Source organism: Aquarana catesbeiana, linkage group LG04, assembly GCF_042186555.1.
Source record: "Aquarana catesbeiana isolate 2022-GZ linkage group LG04, ASM4218655v1, whole genome shotgun sequence".
Taxonomy (NCBI): domain Eukaryota; kingdom Metazoa; phylum Chordata; class Amphibia; order Anura; family Ranidae; genus Aquarana; species Aquarana catesbeiana.
The window spans coordinates 458036114-458059642 of record NC_133327.1 but is presented as its reverse complement, the minus strand read 5'-3'; the positions used below and the strand labels follow the sequence as shown (position 1 = coordinate 458059642).

The 23529-nt window shown below is 41.6% G+C and overlaps 1 protein-coding gene across 21 annotated transcripts in view; it reads right to left on the bottom strand.

Annotated features, from left to right (window-relative positions):
- Positions 1-23529, bottom strand: part of AFDN (afadin, adherens junction formation factor) — a 386193-nt gene that overhangs the window by 258229 nt on the left and 104435 nt on the right. For 15 of the 21 annotated variants that reach the window (XM_073627519.1, XM_073627512.1, XM_073627514.1 and 12 more), the window contains exons 2-3: positions 4201-4396; positions 2348-2463 (exon numbers count right to left, since the gene is read on the bottom strand). In XM_073627519.1, coding sequence (XP_073483620.1) covers positions 2348-2463; positions 4201-4396 — 312 coding nt within the window. The remainder of the gene's footprint in view (positions 1-2347; positions 2464-4200; positions 4397-23529) is intronic. The other 6 variants (XM_073627513.1, XM_073627528.1, XM_073627533.1 and 3 more) reach the window with 1 other exon arrangement.

The following is a 23529-nucleotide window of genomic DNA, read 5'->3' as shown; positions in this document are numbered from 1 at the left end:
TGTAAATAAATTGTTGTGTCTTACATGTGACTTGTGCTCTGAGGATCTTGAGGAGCAACCCCACGTCAAAAAATAAAAAAAAATAAACTGTGTGGGGTTCCCACCCATTTCCATACCAGGTTCTTTGAGTCTGGTATGCATCTTGAGGGGCAACCACACGCCAAAATAAAAAAACATGTGGTCCACCCCAAAGACCCTAACCAGACCCTTCAGTCTGTGCCCCCTACCCCAGTGGGGATGGGGACTGATGAGGACAACAGCCTTTTCCTGACAACCCTGGGCGGCGGTTGTGGGGGTCTGCAGGCAGGGGGCTTATCGAAAACCTGGAAGCCCCCTTTAACAAGGGGGCCCCTAGATCCCACCCCCTCCTCTATGTGAATGAGCATGGAGTACAATGTACCCCTACTCAGTCACCCAAAAAAGTGTTAAAAATAAAAACAGTACACAGGTTTTTGACAAAGTCCTTTATTAAAAATGAAGAATGTCCCCCATCATAGCTCCAACATGTCTTCTTTCTCTGGTGAGGTCTTCTCCCTCTGCTGAGGTCTTCTCCCGCATCTCATGTCATGTCATGTCATGTCCTGGACAGTGACGTCACAAGGGGGTGGGGTCTCCAGATGACGTCACCAGATGGCCATGCCCCATGGCTATATAAGAAATGGCAGACACCGGACCTAACACAACAGCAGGAGCTAGCGCCGGGAGAAGGCATTAGCGGAGGGAGAAGAACCAGAGGAAGAAGGCATCAGTGGAGGGAGAAGAACCAGAGGAAGAAGGCATCACCGAAGGCAGAAGAACTGAAGGAAGAAGACATCCCCGGAGGGAGAAGACATGTTGGAGCTAAGACTGGGGACATTCTTCATTTTTAATAAAGGGCTTGGTCAAAAACTGGTGTACTGTTTTTATTTACTTTTTTACACTTTTTGGGTGAATGAGTAGGGGTGCAATGTACCCCACACTCATTCATATAGGGAGGCAGGGGCCCCGCTTACTAAAAGGGGGCTTCTAGATACCGATAAGCCACCTGCCCGCAGACCCCCACAACCACTGACCAAGGTTGTTGGGGTCGGGGCAGAGCCCCCCGCCAGCAAGCACCCCCCCACCATGTTGAGGGCATGTGGCCTGGTATGGTCCAGGAGGTGGGGGGTGCTCACTAGCCCCCCCACCTTTGCTGACCTGCATGCTCGGATAAGGGTCTGGTATGGATTTGGGGGGGGGGGCCCTCAGGATTCATACTAGACTCAAAGGACCTGGTATGGTTGGATCAAAGTCGGATCCCGTCCATTGAAGTCACATGGAAGTCAGACATGAAGTCTTAGGGCAAAGTCAGATTGGAAGTTGTCCGACTTCCATGTTGGAGTGAACCCAGACTAAAAGGAACAAAACCTGTAATACCAGTAAACAAATACTACCAAATTTAGTCAGTGAATGTGTCTAGTGGCTATTGATTCAGCAGCACCAAAATAATAGAAGGAAACACTATAGTTCTGTATACCACAATGGTTTAACAAATCAATTTTTCTTCAGGAAAGCATAAGTTAGGACATTAAAGTAATAGTGTTTTAACAAGGAAGACCCCGTGTGCAGGTGTATGTCTCGTCTCTTCACATCTCTACACGGTGATGTAATTTTCGGATCTGCATAGGCAAATGTTCCAGCATTTAGAGCTCAGCGGGAGGCACGAGACCTTTACCAAAGTATGGGTTTCATGGATAAAGTAATGGAAAAATAGTAAATTATAACTTTTTTTTTTTACTACTCCAAAGCTGATCACACATGACAATGTTCTACCACTTTCAACTTACCAGCTTTTAAAAAGGAGAAGTGGGGAACAAAAAACAAAAACACATCATAAATACTCACCTATACGGCTGCAGCATCTATTCAATGCCGCAGGTGTACCGATACATCAAGAAGCCTGGGAACAGAGTGATCACATGCCTGCTGATCGCTCAGTTCTTGGACTTCACTGAGCTCTACCTCACCAGCCCTGCGCTGTGGAAGGGGCTGGCTCAGGCTCTCAGAGGTGCGCCGAGAGGCTAAGCCAGCTGATGTCAAGCATTCAGGTTAAAGCTGACATTAAAGTTGGGATCCCTGCAGAGCCTTGACCAGCTCTGTGACATCAGCTTTTTCTTCATTACAAAAACAATCCGTGCTTTTGAGACTTGGTAGTTGTGCAAGTTAGTTATCTAACATTTGAATATTTTTCCATACTCGACATGATTCCATGAAGTGCACTGGAAAAAGAAACCAGCACAAGTAATGCTACCTGAAATCCACAGCTATAGAACAATAGTGGAATATTTAAATGTCTAGCAATCATAAAAGGTCCATGAAAGATCAGTACCTTCGGTGGCAGAATGTCATTTTCATTCTTGAGCACAAACCGTCCTTCCCTGTCATCTTTGTTCCAGTTGAGCTGAACCACTAGAGGCTTTTCATCAACATCAAGTCTTCTTTCTTCTTCAAAATATTAAAGGGGGGGGGGCAAATTAGAGAACACATTAAATCAATAGGCGAACTGCTAATGCTCTACAGCAGACACTAATCTGGAAAGCCCACTCATAGTAGTATTACACAGTAGGTGAGGTTGAAAAAAAAAGACACAAGTCCAACCTATGTGTGTGTGATTATATATCAGTATTGCATTGTATATCCCTGTATGTTGCGGTCGTTCACTCCTTTTACTTTAATCTGATTTTAGCTAGCACTCCTGTGTTCAAGGTAGAACTCAATTCCTAGTCAGTCAATTCATTTTGGGCAGTGCAACATGTAGATATGATCAGGGGATTAGTTTGTTCTTTAGTCCATAGAAACACTGAAATTATTCTAGTCAATCAGGAAAAAAAGGGATGATGTATCCAGGCATAGCTTCTTTTCCCTAGGCTCTGCAGATCAGTCTCATGAATGTAAAGTTAACTAGTATACAGACTTTTCACAACTGCTGTCTGGGGATTACTAGAGAGCCGTAACTTAAGGCCTCATGCACACAAGACGCTGGTGCAAACTCTGCTGAACACATTTTTTTAAAAGCTGAAACCGGCGTTTAGAAACGCCGGTTTTTCCACGTTTGCATGCCGCGTTTTACCGCGCTTGCGTCTAGAAGCATTTGTAGAGCAGAGAATGACATTTTGCGACCCAACTTTGGGGCCCCGTATCTCGGGGCCACTTTGTGCTAGGCACCCCAAAATTTGGTGTGCTAAACTCGGGTCACAAAATGTCAAGCACTTCTGCAGCAAAGAATGACATTTTGTGACCCGACTTTGGGGGCCCCATATCTCGGGCCACTTGGGGCTAGGAACCCCAAATTTGGATATGTTATAGTGTTAGTCCAACTGTGTTACCACACCAAATTTCCACCAAATGGCCCCCGAGATATGGGGCCCCAAATTTGGGTCATAAAATGTTCCTTTAAAAACACTTATAAACGGTACCGGCGTTTAGCGTCTGAAACGTAGAAAAGTTTTGCCTCTGAAATTTTTTTGCTTCTGGAAAAAACGAGGTTAAACGCAACTGCCTAAAAACGCCAAAAAACGAGACTGTGTACATGGACACATAGGATAACATTGAATGGGTTCAGGGGCAGTTGAAAAGTGTCCAACTGCCTCTGAACGCGAGTTTAACAGCGTCTCGTGTGCATGAGGCCTAAAGCAATAAAGATCACACAACAGCTTGTAGTCACAGGTACTGTTAAAATGGCAAAAGGAATAGCATGGGTTATTTTGAATTTTTTTAAATGTGCTTACAAACGCTTCAAATCATCACAGCCTGCAAAATCAACTATATAACAGCAATAAACTGAATCTTAGATGTTAAGATGATACATGGTTTATAGTGGCAAATTATTAGGGAAGCCCAATTCAGGATATCCCTGTGAAACCAAAATCTCCTCCTATGTTCCCAACACGAGGGACAGGAAGTAATGTGTGCAACAGGGAATTTCCTGTCTTTGACCATGCTATAAATAAAACATGAAAGTTGTAATGTATATGTTGAATGTATGCTCAGACTGGAATAAACTGTTCCTTGTAGATACTATGGAGTTGTATCAAAAAAAAAAAAAAAAAAAAGTAGCAAAGTGGGGGCTTGTTATCAGTTTGTTCCACCCAAACTTTAAGTTGTGACCAAAATATGACATTTTATGCAAAGATATAAAAACCATCATTAAGAAGAAAAAAACATTCTGTAAAAAAGACTGACCTCCGCTCACATGAACCTCATATAAAGAATATCGTGGAGATGACAACATCCTCATATCTGGACGGAACTTTTCAGCCAGAGTTTCTATGACATCCTGTGTTGTGGCTGTACTTGAGACTCTGATGCATTTTGTTGCAAAATTTCCTGCAGCTTTGTCTTGAAAGTAAAATCTCATAACTCCATGAAATTCCAAATCCTTAAAAATGCATGAAATAAGAAAATAAGTAAACTTCTTACTAATCTTCCAAAACGAAGGACACATACAATAATGTTTAATAGTTTCTGAAAATCAATAAGCAAAAACATTACTATAGCGAAACAAGAAATGGTCTTTAAAACATAAGACACAAAAAAGGTTTTCTCTATCAAAGTGAAAAAGGGAAATATTTAAAACAAGCAGAAAAACAAATATTTTACAAAAACGACTTGGACCTGCACACCAACAATTTTTTCACAAGTAAATAAAAGATAAGCAGGGGCACTGCACTAGGGAGCTAACTGCCAACATATTATAAACCAATCTTTGTTTAGTTCCACTGGTGCTCAACATGTTTATATACTAAAAATATTGCTTGCTAAATTTATTTATTTTTTTTAAATCACATCTCTTTTTGGTGGCTGTACATTTTTTATCACAGTCATAATGATGATAGGTTGTTTTATTGAAGCAGTACAGGCTTGCCATAATCATGTCTGCCACAGACTAACAAATCTCTATTGTCTTACAATCTGATCTGCGCTTCACAATGCCATCTCAAACAGCCATTGTAGTTTATCCTACATACCATAGGAGACATTGGCATTAAATAAAAGGCAAATCCCAATCTCAGGAAAAGTTTATGATCCTTGATAAATTCAGTGGATGTAAACCCAATTCATAAAATTTGAGCTGAGCACATATATCTGCAGTGTTTTATTATCTCTCTCCAAAGTCCTAAGTCCAGTGGCCGTCTCCTGCGCCCTTCTTCTGTTATCAGTATGATAACTCCTGACAAGTTCTCTGATACGTGATAAAACCGGCCTGAAATTTGTGTCTGGATGGGTGCTATAAATAGATTAGCAGACAGCTGGTCAATTCACAGCACAGCAAGTCTCTGCCTATGTGGGGGGGGGGGTGGCTTTCCTCCAATCAGCTGTCTCACGGTGTATGGCAAGACTCCCCTCCCCCTGCTGGAACAGGAAGAGAAAATTCTAACAGGACGTGCACTTTCTAAACAATATATAAAGCTGAAGACAGCAGATATACATGTAAAACTTATGTAGGGAGATTTGTTTCATCCCTGTGCATCACCTGAGGCTGTTCACTTCACTAGGTATATGTGAGGGTTTACATCCACTTTAAGTAATTTCCCAATTGAGGTATCTAAAGTAAAAATTTAAATTCCACAAAGTGCAAAGTTATAAAGCACACAGCTTCCACAGTGATACATTCCTAAAGAGGTCTGTAAAAGCACTGAACCACATAGCATCCCTAAAATTATCTATGGAAGAAAAGAATGCCACAGACCAATTGGTTACAGAATTTAGAAGAGTGTTTTTCGAATAAACACTGTAGGATCTTTAACCACTTCAATACAGGGCACTTATACACCTTCCTGCCCAGACCAATTTTCAGCTTTCAGTGCTGTCGCAGTTTGAATGACAATTGCGCGGTCATCCAACACTGTACCCAAACTAAATTTTTATCATTTTGTTCCCACAATAGAGCTTTCTTTTGGTGGTATTTGATCACCTCTGCGGTTTTTATTTTTTGCTAAACAAATAAAAAAAAACCAAAAATTTGGAAAAAAATAAAATTTTTGCTTTTGTTTCTGTTAAAAATTTTTGTAAATAAGTTTTATCTTTCACTGATGGGCACTGATAAGGTGGCACCGATGAGGTGTCACCAATGAGCGGGCATTGACGATGGGCACTGATGGACACTGGTAGGCGGCACTGATGGGCACTCATGGGTGGCACTGATAAGCTGCAAAGGTCAGTTCTTATAGGCGGCACTGCTGGGTACTGACATGCAGCACTGCTGGGCATCCCTGGTGGCACTGGCAGTGGTAGGCATTGTGAGTGGGCACTGATTGGCAGCTGCCTGGGCACAGATTAGTATTTCCCTTGGGGTCTAGGGGGCATACCTGGTGGTCCAGGGTGGATGGCTTCCCTGGTGGTCCTGGGCTGCTTCCTTGGTGGTCCTGGGTGGGATCCGAGGGGGGGCTGAGCTGATAAACAATCAGCACAGACCCCCCTGTCAGGAGAGCAGCCAATCGGCTCTCCTCTACTCGCGTCTGTCAGACGCGAGTGAGGAAAAGCCGATCACCGGCTCTTCCTATTTACATTGTGATCAGCCGTGATTGGACACGGCTTATCACGTGGTAAAGAGTCTCCGTCAGAGACTCTTTACCTAGATCGGTGTTGCTGGGTGTCAGATTGACACACCGCAATAACGATCGCCGCAATGCGCAGCTCAATATCCTGCAGACGTCATATGACGCCCAGTCAGGATATTGAAACCACTTTGCCACCGTCATTCTGCTATATGGTGGGCGGCAAGTGGTTAAATACTTAATTAAATGTTGCTGCTTATGTATAAGGTTTTGTACCATTCCTGATTGAAGAAGGCAAACATTGCGGGAATGTGTGTTTTGTGAACACTGTGCTTAAATTCTAGAAAAAGATTTCTACTCTAGCAAATGACGCTCTTTACTTCACTTTCTCATACTGTGATCTTGAGGCAAGATCTTCCACCCTTTCTCTCATTAACACCTCATATAATTAATCTAAACTTGCAATGGACCTGTGTTACATAGATCTGTGGTATTTCCACTTTTTACTGGGACTATCACATTCTAAAAGTGAAAATCTTATGAAAATTGTAGTAGGAGGCATATAAATTAAAGTATTAAATCACATTTTATGTAATATGAACACATTTGCTCACATTAAAAAATAATCAAATGTAACTGAAGGCTATATTCAAGCTCATTGCTATACTCCGTAATCCTAGGGATTTTCCCAAGCAATAAATAGTTCTTAGCGATAAATAGATGTAATATTGGTGAGGGGATGCACTGGACACCTTTGCTGACATGTGCTGGGTGTCCAGCGCGCCCCTGTGCCTTTGAGGGGTGAGCTTATTCCAGACAAACCTGCCCTCCTCTGCCTATCCATTATAAAGCATGTGTTTCCACTATGGAAACTCTCAAAATTCAGAGTTAGGACTGCAAATACTGGGGTGCAGTCAAGTGGCTCTGCAGCTTACATATGTATTTGAAAAGGAGTACAAACTAAACCGCTGTTTGGTTGGTTACAGGCGGGTTGGTAAGTTGAGCTGGGAATTTTCTTTGGTTTTGTTTGGCATGCGTTGCCCTTCCTTGTGCTCCTTGCTGCAAAGGCCAGTTATAGGTGGGGGCAGTGGCCATTTGTTTGTACTGTACAAATAGATGTAATAGATTCACTACAAAAATCTGTAAAAAGTCTGAATCACATTAGTCTTTTTCCACCAGATGCAATTTCTAATTTACCGTAATAAAAATAAATGCAAACACGTGTCAATGCATGTAATACCATGTATTAACGCGTTTATTAACCTCTATTACAGACATTAATGTATACTGCAAAGTACATTCCAAGACGTGTCTAATAGGTTGTTTGCACTGTACACAGTTTGCTAAAGTTCACCTGTGATCTGGTCATGTTCATTAAAGTATTTATATCCATGTCATTAAAAACAGTGCTTAGTATAAAAAAACTAATTCAATCCTGAAAAATTCCTATGTATGCAAATACCAAAAAGATTGTGTAAACATGCCATGTTCATAAACATCAAATGTTTAGTGCAATAATAGCACAAAACAGTGAAGGGCAATTTCCAGTCTTTCACTTCAAGCATAATCACTGTCCAAATCAGTCCTTAATGCAGTGCATCCTTGTGCTTTTTAAAAGCAGTTACATACCGCTGGATGATTTTTTTTTTCTTTCCCTGCAAGGTAAAGTCATAATGTGCTAGTATGCCTCGTATACTAGCACATAATGTGAAAGTTGCCTTAAAACAAAGGCATTTCAGCGCTTCAATGTCAGCACTGCAGCCGCTTCCATCTTCCCCTGTCTGGCTTCCAGGTTTGCAGGCTTTGGCTGGCCGTGATGACATCACGCCCGCCGTTCATAGCACAGGGTCTGGAAGGAAAGCCATGGGTAGCCGCTCCTTCAGAGCGTATGTGCCAGTGATGTCACTGGCTGCATGTAATGTAAATATCTTCTACACTACCTATAGGCAAGTCTGATTATAGGCTTACCTATAGTTAAAATGCAGTCTTTAAAGCGGTAGTAAACTCCCTTTATTGTTTTGTACCTACAGGTAAGCCCATTTCTTGGCCATTCAAACTGAGCCAGTGAAGCCAGAAAGAAGACCAGCTGAAGATGGATTCCCTGTCAGCGGTACCAGGTTGCCGCTGGAGGGATCAGTTTTTTTTGAGGCAAGTCTGAAATAATGTGCTAGTATGTGGTGCATACTAGCACATTGCGACATATCCCTGCAGGGGGACCAGTTTTTTATTTTTTTGAATCCGGTTTACTACTGCTTTAAGCCGGTCCAGTGTTTCTCCATACTTGACAGCTTTACACACAAAAAATTCAGAACATATGAGGCAAAGGAAGGGAAAACCATAGTGCATAGCCTAACAAGGCATTTTTTTGTAAATATTAGTATCTGCATTTTTTTTGCCAGGAAATTACACTAACCCCACCCCTTCCTAAAATGAGTAGAAAATGGTGACAGCTGCAATATCTGTGTAACAATTTATCAAACACATAGCTTCAGGGACAAAAAAAAAAAAATGCACGAAAATGATTTTTAGTGCACACAAACACAAAATACCTTTTTTTGTAAGATATAAAAGATGGGATAGTGTCAAGTAAATGGATACCGAACGCAAAATTTGCCGGTGAAATTGCAAATGACTATGGTACCCAAAAAATTACCATAGGCGATCTTTTAAAAGCCTTCACAGGTTATCAGTTTACAGTTAACCACTAATTATTGCTTTATTATTTGTATTTGATTAGAAAAAAAAAAGAAAACATACATTTTTAAATTTTACTTTATTACTATCACAAAAGGGGCTATCAAGCCTCAGAAAAACCCTGTGATCATTTACAAAAACACCTCCAGCACAAAGGGCAGAATTGCTCAAACTGAAGGTAGAGCACACTGACTACTCCAGAGCGTCCTCCAGTCTTGTGCCTCCTCCTCTGCATGCAACAACATCACCTGACAAACTCCACCCAACAAGTTTCGTCATTTGGACATGATTAGTTTTATTGCTGTCTTAGGGACAGACAGCAATACTAGGGTTGTCCCGATACCACTTTTTTAGGACCGAGTACAAGTACCGATACTTTTTTTCAAGTACTCGCCGATGCCGATTACCGATACTTTTTTTTTAATGTCACGTGACAGTTTTTTTTTTGCTATTTTTTTTTTGGGGGGGGGGTGAACGTTGTATGTGTGTGTGGTTTTTTTTTTGTTTTCTTTTACAATTTTTATTTTTTACAATAATATTTTTTTATTATTTATTGTTTTTTTTTTTTTTTTTTTTAAATCAGCCCTGTTGGGGGGCTTTGGTGAGATATCAGGGGTCTTAACAGACCTCTGATATCTCCCCCTTGAGACAGAGAAAGAGACAGAGGATAGAGATTCCCCAGTCCCTTTCTCTGCAGCGTCAGCTGCACTGAGAATGAATGGAGAGAAGACAGCGGCTTCTCTCCATTCATAAACTGACACATCGTAATCACAGAAGATTACAATGTTTCAGTTATGTGAATGGACAGAGTCAGCTGACTATCCATACACAAAGGAAGGAGGGGGAGGACGGAGGAACTGAGGGGGAGAACGGAGGGAACAGATGAGAGAAGAATGCAGGGGACAGATAAGGATAGAGGAACGGAGGGGGAGAGATAAGGAGAGAGGAACGGAGGGGGAGTACGGAGGGGGACAGATAAGGATAGAGGAACGGAGGGGGAGTACGGAGGGGACAGATAAGGATATAGGAATGCAGGGGACAGCGGAGAGGCACAGAGGAACAGAGGGGGCACGGAGGAGGATGCAGTGACAGTCAGCTGTGAGCGATCACCGTTGTGTCACTAAAGCTGGTGAAAGCCGCTGGGGGAGAATCCTGTAACTCCCCCACGCGCCGATCACAGCTGTCCTCCAGGTATCGGGGGAAGCATCGGGAGCATTTGCCCGAGTACAAGTACTTGGGCAAATGCTCGGTATCGGTGCCGATACCGATACTAGTATCAGTATCGGGACAACCCTAAGCAATACATCCCTAACTGGGTTCTAATCGTTCCTTTTTGCTTTTCGTTGTAAGTCTCTGGCAACTGTGAAACTCAGACAGCAGTAAAGTTTGGATGCTGCTTTGGGTTAGAAAACTGTGCTGCATAAAGGCATTGGTATATTAAAGCAATATTCCCCAGGTAATGTAGGATTCCACACATTCCAAAGTTTTACGAAATTACGTTTTTTCAGACAAGAGTGCCTTGAAAGGTTGACTGAAAGTCTGCAGCACTCCCCTAATCTAAAGTGGACCATGACTTCAGCTGGCGCAATGATCCTTTAAGGCAGCTGTAAACCGGGCTTTGTTATTTTTAATTAAGGCTTACCTGTAGGTAAAATGAATATCTCCTAAAATGTACACGTTTAGGAAATTTCACCCTGCATTAGAGCTGCACGATTCTGGCCAAAATGAGAATCACAATTTTTTTCCTTTTAATAAAAAGATTACGATTCTCGCGACGTAAAATCTTTCACATTATACTGAAAAATAAATAAATAAAAAATGGGCTAACTTTACTGGTTAGTTTTTTTTGTTTTTTTTTTTTTAATTCATTAAAGTAATTTTTTCCAAACAAAATTGCATTTGAAAGACTGCTGCACAAATAGTGTGACATAATATATTACAACAACCACCATTTTATTCTCTAGGGTGTCTACTAAAAAAATACCGTATTTATCGGCCTATAACACGCACCCCAAGTTTAGGAGGGCATTTTAAGGAAAAAAAACTTACATTTAAATGCCAATCAATGCAGCCTCATCACTGTCCATCTGCAGCCTTATCCATCACTGCAGAATAATCAGTGTCCATTTGCAGCCTTGCTTAGTGCCATTTGCAGACTTGCCCATTGTCATATGCAGCTTTGCCCAGTGCCGTGTGCAGCATTTAATTGTTTAAATTTGCCGCCGAGATAGACAGAGCCTGTGTACTCAGCTCTTTACGCCGCCCCGCCTACCTGCTGTGTCTGAGAGGATGAGGAGCGAGTGCTGCCGAAAAAGACCGAGCAGAGTGTACTCCGTACTCGGCTCCGCTCGTAGTCCCGCCATTGAACAGAGTGTTATGTCCATCATAGGAACCAGGCGGGACTGCGAGTGAAGCCGAGCACTCGGCTCGGTCTTTCGGCAGCACTTGCTCCTCATCCTTTCAGAGACAGCAGGGAGGTGGAACCAAGCAGTCGGCTCGGTCTTTTTCGGCGGCGCTTGGTCTTTTTTGGCACACAGACAGTGGGGATCGGCGTATAACATGCACCCACGATTTTCCCCTGATTTTTTTTTTTTTACGTTGAACAAAGGTTTTTATTTGAATACAGATGTACATATGAAAAACATAACATTTGCATACATAAAGCATGTGTTAAGGTCCATAAAATGAGTAGTACATTCAATACAGGTATAACAATTATTATGGAATGGTATATTCAGGTTTACATCTTTATATGTGTTTTCGCTGGATACAACAGTAATGAAAACTAATGTGTAGACATCTGAACTTTTACATTACTAGTCAGAATCATAATTAACTGCAAGTTTCTGGTTCCTGTAGCCATCGATCCCATATCTTATTGTATTTGGCCGCGCAGCCTCTATTAATATATATGTATTTTTTATACGGTAATGTTGCATTGACTTCTATCTTCCACTCCACAAAACTAGAGGAAGAGGGTCTCATACACTTTCTTGCAATTATTTTCCTAACAGAAAACAAAGTTTCGTGGAGGAATATTTTAGTAAATTTGTCTACTGCGTCCGGGAATATCCCTAGAAGACATTGTTTTGGTTCTAGCACTACTGGAGAACCCATGGTGTCATGCAAAAAGGTTAAAACTTGTTCACAAAAGTTGTTGAATTTTGGTGCAGGTCCATAGTAAATGGTAGAACGTGCCCGTTCCTTGTCCACACAGTGGGCAAAGGGTGGACTGGTTGCGTTTATATCTGACTACCTGAATAGGAGTGAGGTATGTCCTATGTATTATATAAATCTGGAATAATTTATCTGAAAGTCTTTGGGATACCACTTTACAGGTCTCTAGAGCCTTCTCCCACTCCTCATTTTCCATGGGGCCCACCTCTCTTTCCCAGCGAGGCTTCAAGTCAAATGCTATTTTAGAAGAAGTGGGAACCAATAGCATGTTATAAAATGCAGATATCAATTTGCGTGAATCTGTGCTCTTGACTATGGCCATGATAGGATGAAGTGTGGGTGGGAGATGGGCATGTGGAAATTGTATTTGGGCCGCATGTCTTATTTGCAAAAACCTAAACATGCAATTTTGGACTGAGAATTCCTCTTTAAGCATGTCATAAGTTTTGAGAGTTCCATTTGAGAACAAATGGTGTAAATAGTATACACCCCTCGTTTCCCACAACTCGGGATCTGGGATGTGTAGAAATTCTGTCAGATCTCTGTTGTGCCATATTGACGTGTAGTCGTATTTGGGTATCCCTAATTTGGTGGAGGCGAGGTCCCAGATGCGTCTAATGATATACCAGGGACTTTGCATCTCCTCTTGACTCAGCTTCCCTGGAGCCCACCGATATTGCATACAGCGAATCCCCAGTAAGCTGCGCTCCTCTTGAGCAAAGTAGGACCTGAAAACGTGTGTTGTCTGTCTTGTCTATATGAAATAATTGTGACAGTTGAGATGCGATATAATAAAGATTAAAATCCGGTAGGGCCGTGCCCCCATATCTGTTGGGTTTTTAAGCGCTTGCCAGGCGAGTTTATGCCTGCCAGTCCCCCAGACAAAAGGTTTAAGAAGGGCTTCAAGTGATTTAAAGTGTTTTAATGGAAGGTAAATTGGGCAGTGCCATAATACATACAGTATTTTGGGAAGAAGGATCATTTTTATCAAATTTATACGGCCCCATACCCCTAAGGGTAGGCGGGCCCATACGCGTATTTTGGCTCTGACTAGAGAGAAGAGGGGTTCAATATTAAGGCAGGTGTAGTCGGCTGGGTTCCTAGATATGTGAATTCCTAAATATTTGATGGTGTTTACTCTTTGGTGGAGGAAAACTATCGGGAGGATTTGGGATTTTCCCCAATTGATCTTCAGTCCGGAAATCGTTCCGAAACGTTCAATCAACTGAAGTGCATCCTGGAGGGAAGGGCCTGATACAGCAAGATACAATAATGTATCGTCTGCATATAAACTAATTTTTTTCGATTAAGGGTCCCATCTGTAAACCTACGATCTCAGGATTTGCACGAATAGACACGGCCAAAGGTTCTGCAGCAAGGGCATAAAGAAGTGGGGGGAGAGGACAGCCTTGCCTCGTGCCTCTACTGAGGTCAAACACCTGAGACGGCCATCCATTCGCCACCACTTTAGCTGTAGGAGCCTGATAAAGTAACTGAACCCACCTGAGGAACTTAGGGCCAAAACCATAGCTTTCCAGGCACCTCCACAGGTATCGCCATTCTACTGAATTAAATACCTTTGCCGTGTCTAGTGTCACTATCACCTGGGATCCTACGTTTTCATGTGTGGCCTGTAGATTAATGAATAATTTCCGGAGGTTGAAAGAGGTATTGCGGCCTGGCATAAACCCCGCCTGGTCTGTGTGGATCAATGAGAGTATAACTTGATTGAGTTGGAGGGAGAGAACTTTGGCTAGTATTTTAAAGTCCGCCTGTAGTAGGGAGATGGGGCGGTAGGATTCGGGATATCCAGGATCTTTTCCCGGTTTGGGTATGAGGACTATTGTCGCCTCCCTCATAGAGGTGGGAAGTGTGAGTGTCTTGAATAGGTGGTTGTATAAGGCTAACAGCTTAGGGATCAGAGTTTCACTGTATTGGGAGTCGAGTTCTATAGGTAGGCCGTCCGAGCCTGGGGACTTGGATCTGGCAAATCCGGCAATAGCCTCCGCTATTTCCTCCTCGGTGAGAGGCGCCTCGAGGAGGTTGACTTGGTCTTCAGTCAATTGAGGAAGTACTGTCTCCTCTAAAAAGGAATTCATCGGACCCGTGTCCTCAGAACTTTTAGATGTATAGAGGTCAGCGAAAAAATCTCTAAACATAGAGGTCACTGTACGGGGGTCAGTGATATATTGGCCATCAGAGCCACGTAGGGAAATTACCACTGGGGGTCTATCCCAGTGGACCAGGTATGCCAGCCCTTTCCCCATGCTCGAACAACTTTTGTTTAGCAAAGAACATTTTTTGCCTGGCTTTCTCATACTGAAGTTGAGTCCCTACTCTAGTCTGGAGCTTAAGTGTGCTTGCGTTTATTGGAGAGGGATCATTCACATAATTCTGTTCTGAGGGACAGTTCCACCGCTGCTCTGTCAAACGCTCCAGCAGAATCGAATTTGATTCTGTTGATGCAGGATGTGAGTGTCATGCGAACATGTGATTTAAAAGATTCCCAGATAGTCGCTGTGGGGGCAGAATGGTCATTATTTCTGAAGTATACCTTCCATTCTTTAGTAAGTTCATCGTCCTCAGGGAGTAGCAAGAGCCAAAATGGGTTCAATCGCCAGATCCACATTGGTTTGTCTGTGGGTACACTTATTGTAATCCAATATGGACTATGGTCAGATAGCAACCGTGGAGAGAATACTGTCTCCAGCAGTTGTGGTGTAAGGCTTTGTGATATTAGTAGAAGGTCAATTCTAGACATAGAATTATGAGCAGAGGAAAAACAAGAGTATCCTCGCCTGTGGGGGAAGTTATGCCTCCAAGAATCCACAAGGTGGAAGGAGGAGATCAGTTTGGAGAATTTAGTGTCCCTGTCTGTTCCCGAAGTTGGATTCAAGGGTTGAAGCCTATCTAGTGAGGGGTTTAGCGTAGTATTGAAATCCCCAAGCCAAACTGCTTGTACTGTAGGACATCTTGTCATTTTCCCCTGATTTTAAGGGGAAAAAAGTGCGTGTTATACGCCGATAAATACGGTATATATAATGTTTGGGGGTTCTAAGCAATTTTCTAGCAAACAAAAAAAAAAAAGATTTCAACTTGAAACCAACAAATGTCAGAAAAAGGTTAAGTGTTTAAGTGGTTAAACTTTTTTCACTTACACACAAAGTCTATTCCATTGACAAATTGTTACAATGTTTATACTTAAGTTCAACTGATAAAGAATGTTATGATTCTTGGCAGACTGCCCGTTTTTTCCTTCCTTTTTTTGAGGGCTGTGGCTTCAGAAGAGCAGAGAAAATTCTTTGCATAGGAAAGAAGTGTAAAACACTTTAGTCAAGATTGCGATAACGATTCTTGACAATTAATTGTGCAGCTCTACCCTACATGCAGCCCCTGACATCAGTGGCGCATGCACTCTGAAGGTCCAACATACCGTGCCGGACCTTCAGAGCTTCTTGCTGGAACCGAGGGTTCTCGTGGGAGTGATGGCATCACGGCTCCAGCCACTCACTGCACTGAAGCCAGCGATCCCGGAAGAAAGGATGGGAGAAAATCTCAGCCTTCTCAGTGGTGAGCAGTCGCCGCTGGGAGGGCTTCGTTCTAAGATGAGTATTTCATAATGTGCTAGTATGCGATGCATACCAGAACATTAGGCAATGGTCTTGCAGGGGTTTTTTTTCAGTGATTTACTACCGCTTCGACTCCAGCAATTTGCTGCAGTAGGTCACAGAACTTATAATGCAACAAAAACATCTGAAGTATGCAGAATCATATGGGGAAGGAGAAAGAATTCACACAAAAAAACGTAACCAGAAAAATAACTACATTAGGAAACCAGGATGAAAATACAGAAAGGTGATGAGGGAATGTTTCAAAAATTGCAGGCTTCACAAGTTCGCTAATAAAGTAGTGAGATCATCTTTTACAGATTACTAGTCATGTACTTGGACAGAAGAATGCTTTGAAACATGAACAGGGTACTTTTCAGATATCATGAGACAGCACTTCTTTTCTACAGCGCTAAATACTAACCACTTTAAATAAACATCCTAAACAACTAAGAGGTAATGCAACCTCTGAACTCTCCCACAAAAAATAAAGATGGTTGTGTCTGAGCTCACTCAAGTAGGCCAGACATGAAATTTATGGCAATGCTGCTGGTGAAGTGTAGCATGTCATGACAAAGACAGTCAGTCAGTTATTTATTAAGTCGCCCTACTACAAAAGCATAAAATAAATGAGCTAGTTAAAGAAACAAGATGTAATATTATATAGATATATATTTTATAATAAATAAAAAAAAAAAAAACACAAAAAACAAAACACAAACACCACCTGTATTTGAAGTCAAAAGAGCTGATGACTTTCAAGCTGATTTTTCAATGAATATGTAGGGAATCACACCGTATTTTTCTTTACATAGAGAAATATCTAAAAGCAATTCTAGCTAGTTTCCAGGTGACTTCTTTCAATCTCAATACAATGTTATACATCGTTATACTATATTTAACAGAACATTGTTCATTTTAATAGTAACAGGCTAAATTTTCTGCCATGGTGTGTGATCATTAATGCTGAAATATCGAGTCATTGCCAACAACATGGACAGGCGCACATATCAGTATGTTGTTCAACAGCGATTTGGAAAAATCAGTGCCTTCACACTGAAACGTAACTAGACTTTCAATCAGCAATCTGAAAATGAAAGGCCAGTTTTTTAGTGTGCACATACATGTAGATTGCAGGAATTTTAATCTTTGTAGCACATTCCTAAATTCTGCTGTAGTCTGGTTCATTATCGGCTGATGCACTTTGTGTTTTAATGAGGAATTCTGCAGTGTCTGCATCTCTTTAGAACGTGTTACAGTGCCTTGAAAAAGTAGTTATACCCCTTAAAAATGTTGTCATGTTACAACCAAAAACAAATGTATTTTATTGGGATTTTATGTGATAGACCAGAGAAATGCAATTAGCAGGCCCCCAGCTGTTGCAAAGCTACAAGTTCCATCATACCTCTGCCTCTGGGTGTCATGCTTGTGCCTGTCAGAGTCTTGCTATGCCTCATGGGACTTGTAGTTCTGCAACAGCTGGAGGTCCTGTGATAGACCAACACAAAGTGGCACATATTTGTGAAGTGGAAGGAAAAGGATAGATATATATTTGTAACAAAATTAGAAAAACTATCTTTAAAGTATGGCGTGCATTCATATTATGCCCCCCTGAGTTAATACTTTGTAGAAACACCTTTCGCTGCAATTGCAGCTGCAAGTCTTGTTGGGGATGTCTCTACCAGCTTTGCACATCAAGAGACTGACATTTCTGCCCATTCTTCTTTGCAAAATAGCTCAAGCTCTGTCAGATTGGATGGAGAGCGTCTGTGCAAAGCAATTTTCAAATCTTGCCACAGATTCTCAATTGGATTTAGGTCTGGACTTTGACTGGGCCATTCTAACACATGAATATGCTTTGATCTAAACCATTCCATTGTAGCTCTGGCTGTATGTTTAGGCTTGTTCTGCTGGAAGGTGAACCATTTTTCCATCAAATCTGAGCAGTTTCCCTGTCCCTGCTGAAGAAAAGCATCCCCACAACACAATGCTGCCACCACCATGTTTTACGGTGGGGATGGTGTGTTCAGGGTGATGTGCAGTGTTAGTTTTTCACCATACATAGCATTTTGCTTTTAAGACAAAATGTTGAATTTTGGTCTCATCTGACCAGAGCACCTTCTTCCAGATGTTTGCCGTGTCCCCCACATGGCTTCTCGCAAACTGAAAACTGGACTTCTTATGACTTTCTTTCAACAGAAACTTTCTTCTTGCCACGCTTCCATAAAGGCCAGATTTGTAGAGCGCACGACTAATAGTTGTCCTGTGAACAGATTCTCCCACCTGAGCTGTGGATCTCTGCAGCTCCTCCAGAGTTACCATGGGCCTCTTGGCTGCTTTTCTGAACTGATTAATGCTCTCCTTGCCTGGCCTGTCAGTTTAGGTGGACGGCCATGTCTTGGTAGCTTTGCAGATGTGCCATACTCTTTCCATTTCCGGATGTTATATTGAACAGTTCTCAGTGAGATATTGAAAGCTTTCTGATATATATTTTTTTTATATAACCTAACCCTGCTTTAAACTTCTCCACAACATTATCCCTGACCTGTCTGGTGTGTTCCTTGGTCTTCATGATGCTGTTTGTTCACAAAGGTTCTCTAAAAACCATCTGAGCGCTTTACAGACAGCTGTATTTATATATATATTTATATATAGATGCTCTTTGAAAAAGTCTTCCTGACGAAACTAGTCAGAGCAAGATACCACGGCAACCGTTATCACGTGAGGACGCAGTGTGCTTTTAGCCTGAAGCTTCAGACACGAGAGGGAGGAAGTGCGGATCAGCTGTGCCTGGCTGACACGCAGTGCGCTCCAAGCTTGTAGTTGTATACTAGTGGAATGAAGGACTGATCAGCTGTGAGTGTGTAACATCCATCCAGTCTGCAACCAGTACCCTTGTGCTTTGAGAGAAGCAGTTTGAGTTATCCACTATTACCAACCAACTGAAAGCTAGAAGGCTATCCTTTGTAAGGAACTGCGCCCACTGATTTTTACAGTGTATTTACTTTATTAGTTTTTTTTTTCTCTGATTTGTGACTTACAATAAATTATCAAAACGGTACTGGACTATTCGGGGTCTCTTTTTTACATGTGGACATTGTTGCTGTTATTTGATCATCAACCTTGGAGGACTTCGGGAGTAAACAGAGAGAGGATTTGATCCAAGGCTTGTTAACCTCCTGGCTCCGGTGAGTTTGAACCCCTATGGGGTGTGTGCAGCACAAGGTGTCCCAATAGATGGTGAAAGGTGCACCCATCAGATCTACTATTCATATAAGGGAATCCAGACCGAGCTCCTACCGCTGTGTCTTTGTTGGAATTTACCTGCCTGCATGTGTTTTGCTTGCATTTACAAAGACTTTGTTTTATCAGTCAGCATTGAGGACTGAAAATAGCGCTGCTTTGATGGGTTAATTGCTGTTTCATATAGTACATTCATTCATCCATATTTATATAGCTGTATTTATAAGACTATTAAAATTACACACAGGTGGACGCTACTTACTCATTAGGTGACTTCTGAAAGCAAATTGGTTCCACTAGATTTTAATTAGGGGTATCAGAGTAAAGGGGGCTAAATACAAATGTATGCTACACTTTTTAGTAGAGCTGCACGATTCTGGATAAAATGAGAATTACAATTTTTTTGTTTAGAATAAAGATCACGATTCTCAGCGTAAAATCTTTTACATTATACATTTAATTCATTGAAGTGTATTTTTTCGAAAAAAATTGCTTTTGAAAGACCGCTGCGCAAATACAGTGAGACATAAAACATTGCCATTTTATTCTCAAGGGTCTCTACTAAAAATATATATATAATATTTAGGGGGTTCCAGGTAATTTTCTAGAAAAAAAAAATATTTTAACTTGTAAGCAACAAATGTCAGAAAAAGGTTTAGTCTTTAAGTGGTTAAACTGACCTCATTTACAGACCGAAGTTAATCCCTTTGATCTAAAAGAACCAAAAAATGATAGAAACCAACCAATCAGCTTCCAGGTGTTTTTGTCAATCTGAAAAAGCTGGAGTTAGAAGCCGATTGGCTACCATGCATAGCTGCTCCAGATTTTGCACTCTCCCGTTTTAGTAAATCAAGCCCATTGTTTCTCTTTATCTCTCAGCACTGAGCAATGTTGTGATAAACTTTGTCGGATTTCTTTTTATTTCTTGACAGCTTTTAGCAGAGAACAGCTCTGCACTTGAATTGTGGAAATGCCAGATTAAGATCATGAGGGGGTTTGAATCGAGATTGCGATTTTTTTAACGATTAATCAGGCAGCTCTACTTTTCAGATATTTATTTGTAAAAAACAAATGTAAAATCATTTATCTTTTTGCTTCCACTTCCCAATTATGTGCCACTTTGTTGGTCTATCACATAAAATAGATTTACCGTATATACTAGAGTATAAGTTGAGATTTTCAGCCCTTTTTTTTGGGCTGAAAGTGCCCCCCTCGACTTATACTCGAGTCACCGCCGTCTGCCTACATGATAAGCGTGTCAGACAGACGGTGGCCAGCGTGTGATAATACCATTCAGCAGCCATTCACTGTTCAAAAGCCGCGCCTCCTCCTCGTCTGTGATAGCAGAAAACTCAATTTCCCAGCAGTCAGTGTACAGCATATCACGGACATTCTCTCATTCTCGTCTGTGGTAGGAGGATGAGAGAATGTCCGTGATAGGCTGACTGCTGGGAAATAGAGTATTCTGCCTATCACGGACGAGCAGGAGGCGTGGCTTTTGAACAGTAGAATGACCGAATGGTATTATCACGCGCTGATCGGTGCAGAGCGGCACACGGAGGATGGAGATTGCCACATGGAGGCATGCACAGGACACAGGTAGGATGTACACATACACAAGGACACAGGGAGGTATACAGCTGCAGATGGGCATTGTTGACCCTCTTTTTCCACTTACAGTAGCTGCTGCATTTCTAACCCTCGTCTTATACTCGGGTCAATACGTTTTTCCCAGTTTTTCTGTGGTAAATTAGGGGCCTCGACTTATACTCGGATCGACCTATACTCGAGTATATAGGGTACGTTTTTGGTTTCATGACAAAATGTAAAAAATTTCAAGGGGTATGAATACTTTTTCAAGGCAACGTAACCCTTGGAGAGTATCTCACTAAAACTTGCATTTCTATTGCAGAGGGTGCCTAAATTATAATTTGTATCTTAGTGAAGACTTCTGGAAAAATCAGTGAACCAATCATACAATTGGGAAATTTATTTTTTGGAGGAGTTTTGTATATCAACTAATGATAGAATGCCTCCAGGTTGCCATATTGCATTAAAGTTTACTTAAAATTACAGCAGCTGCAGACTGAAACGGAAAGATAATTTTTAAACAAAAACATGGCTTATGCTTTATTTTTTTATTGCAATATATTTGCCCACAAAAATGGAGCTGGACATTAATGCAGGGACAAGCATAAATTCACCTTGGATGCATAGTTTAAAATGTATGTGTGTATAACAGCTGTTTTGAAAGTCCACATTTTAGTGTCTGTGTGTAAATAGTATGAAAAGTTTTTTCCATATTGTGAATAGCAAAATATAAGGCCCCTTTCACACGGGACGGATCCGTGTTGATCCGCCCCGTGTTTATCCGCTGCTCAGCGGGGATCGCTCCGCTTTCCCCAGCTGAGCAGGCAGATGACAGGGCGGGACCCGCACACTGTGCAGGGACCGCCCTGTCAGATCTCCGCTCTCCCCTATGGGGGATCGGAGGAACACGGACCGTCTGTCCGTGTTCCTCCGATCCGCTCTGCAGACGGATAGAAAAATAGGATTTTCTTCCGTCCGCAGAATCGGACGAGAGCGGAGGCGGACAACATCGGGTGTCAGCGGATGTACATCCGCTGACACCCGCTATCCCATAGGGATGCATGTATGTCCGTATTTCATCCAAAAACGGATAGATGAAATACGGACATACGGTCCGCACGTGTGAAAGGGGCCTAAATGAAGGCAGAAAATATTCAGCACACTGAAGTTCTTTTCACCCACACACTTAAAGCACATTTGTCTGGGCATTACAAAATTAATAAAAACAGAACTTTTTAACATGTACAGGGATTTTGCCCACAATAGAAAATGCAGCAGCATGGAAGCACTCTTATGCATGGAAGCACTCTTAAGCCCGGTACACAAGATGAGAATATTGGACAAAATTATTATATTTTGCATGCTAGTCTTATATCAAAAATGAAGTGGTTACTAAATGAATACAGACACAATAAGATTTCGGAAGTGATGTAATGTGTATTGTGTCATTTCTGAACATGTGTGGTCTTGGTCTTCCGTCTTTTTCCGGACCAAAATTGTACTGATTCAACGAAAATGGTACATTCTGGTATTGTAAGAGAAAAATGTTCGCGTTCGTCCCTTCGGATAATTTCACATCAACTGTCCTGATCTGCTCTTGAAAGCTGTGTACCAACTATCATACGATCACTCCGAAAGCAGTATTTTTCGCACGATTTTCTGAGAAGATATGCTAGGCATTAGGAAATTATGTAATAAAGTATTAAGCAAGGTAAAGTTAATCTGTGTTCAGTCCAAACTTCCTATCAGAGGGGAAGTGTATGATTACATACCAGTAATGGTATTTCCCAGATTTTTGCAGGACAGCACTTGATTTAAAGACAACTCCTACTAATCAGGGTCAGGAAACACAAAGACTTTAAAAGAAAAACTGTACTGAGAGAAATACAGAGGATGGCCTAGCAGGTTCTGATTGCAAAACTTCGAGTCACTGGCCTAGAACACACATACAGCTAGTGAAGTCAAAACTTCTGATCCGCATACTTGTTCCCGTTCAGTGATTCAAAGTACCAAGGGCCATCAACAGTCAGGCAACAAGCACTTTCAAAATAAGATCCAAGTAATGGCAGTCTACTTGGTGTTATCGTTTTTTATTTTTTTTTTTATAAATACACTCCTTAAAATTACCTTAACCCAGCACAACATAAATCCTAAAATAACTTTAAAATGACAGCCTGAAAAACATCAAAAGTGGTCTCTACAGGAGTATACTTATCTATCATCTAAACAACCAGCCCTGTACACAGTTCTACAAGTGCCATAATCTCTGCATTGAACATGCAGATCTATACTAAACAGAAAAGTCACCTTTAGGCCTCTTGCAGACTGTAGCTAAAAAATGCCTGTTTTAGAGATAACTTTTTTCCTTTGGCCCCTAAACGCCCCCAATGCTAGCCTGTGTGTCCATGCACAAGTATGGAGCATTTGGGAGGCATCCAGGGAAAAGCATTTGGGCATAAAAAATGTGTAAACACACCTAAACATGGATTAATGCATTCTAATGGCCGGAATAATTATTCTGGCCAATGGAATGCATTAACACCAAACGTGCCTAAACTCTTGTGAAAAACTCAGCTTCTCTCCTTAAGAAAAAAGGGCATCCAAAAGGAGAACAATGTGCATGATCATAACCTTAAGCCTCACACACGATCAGAAAATCTTAGAACAAAATTTCCGCTTTCGCAGCAATCGGATCGTTAGTA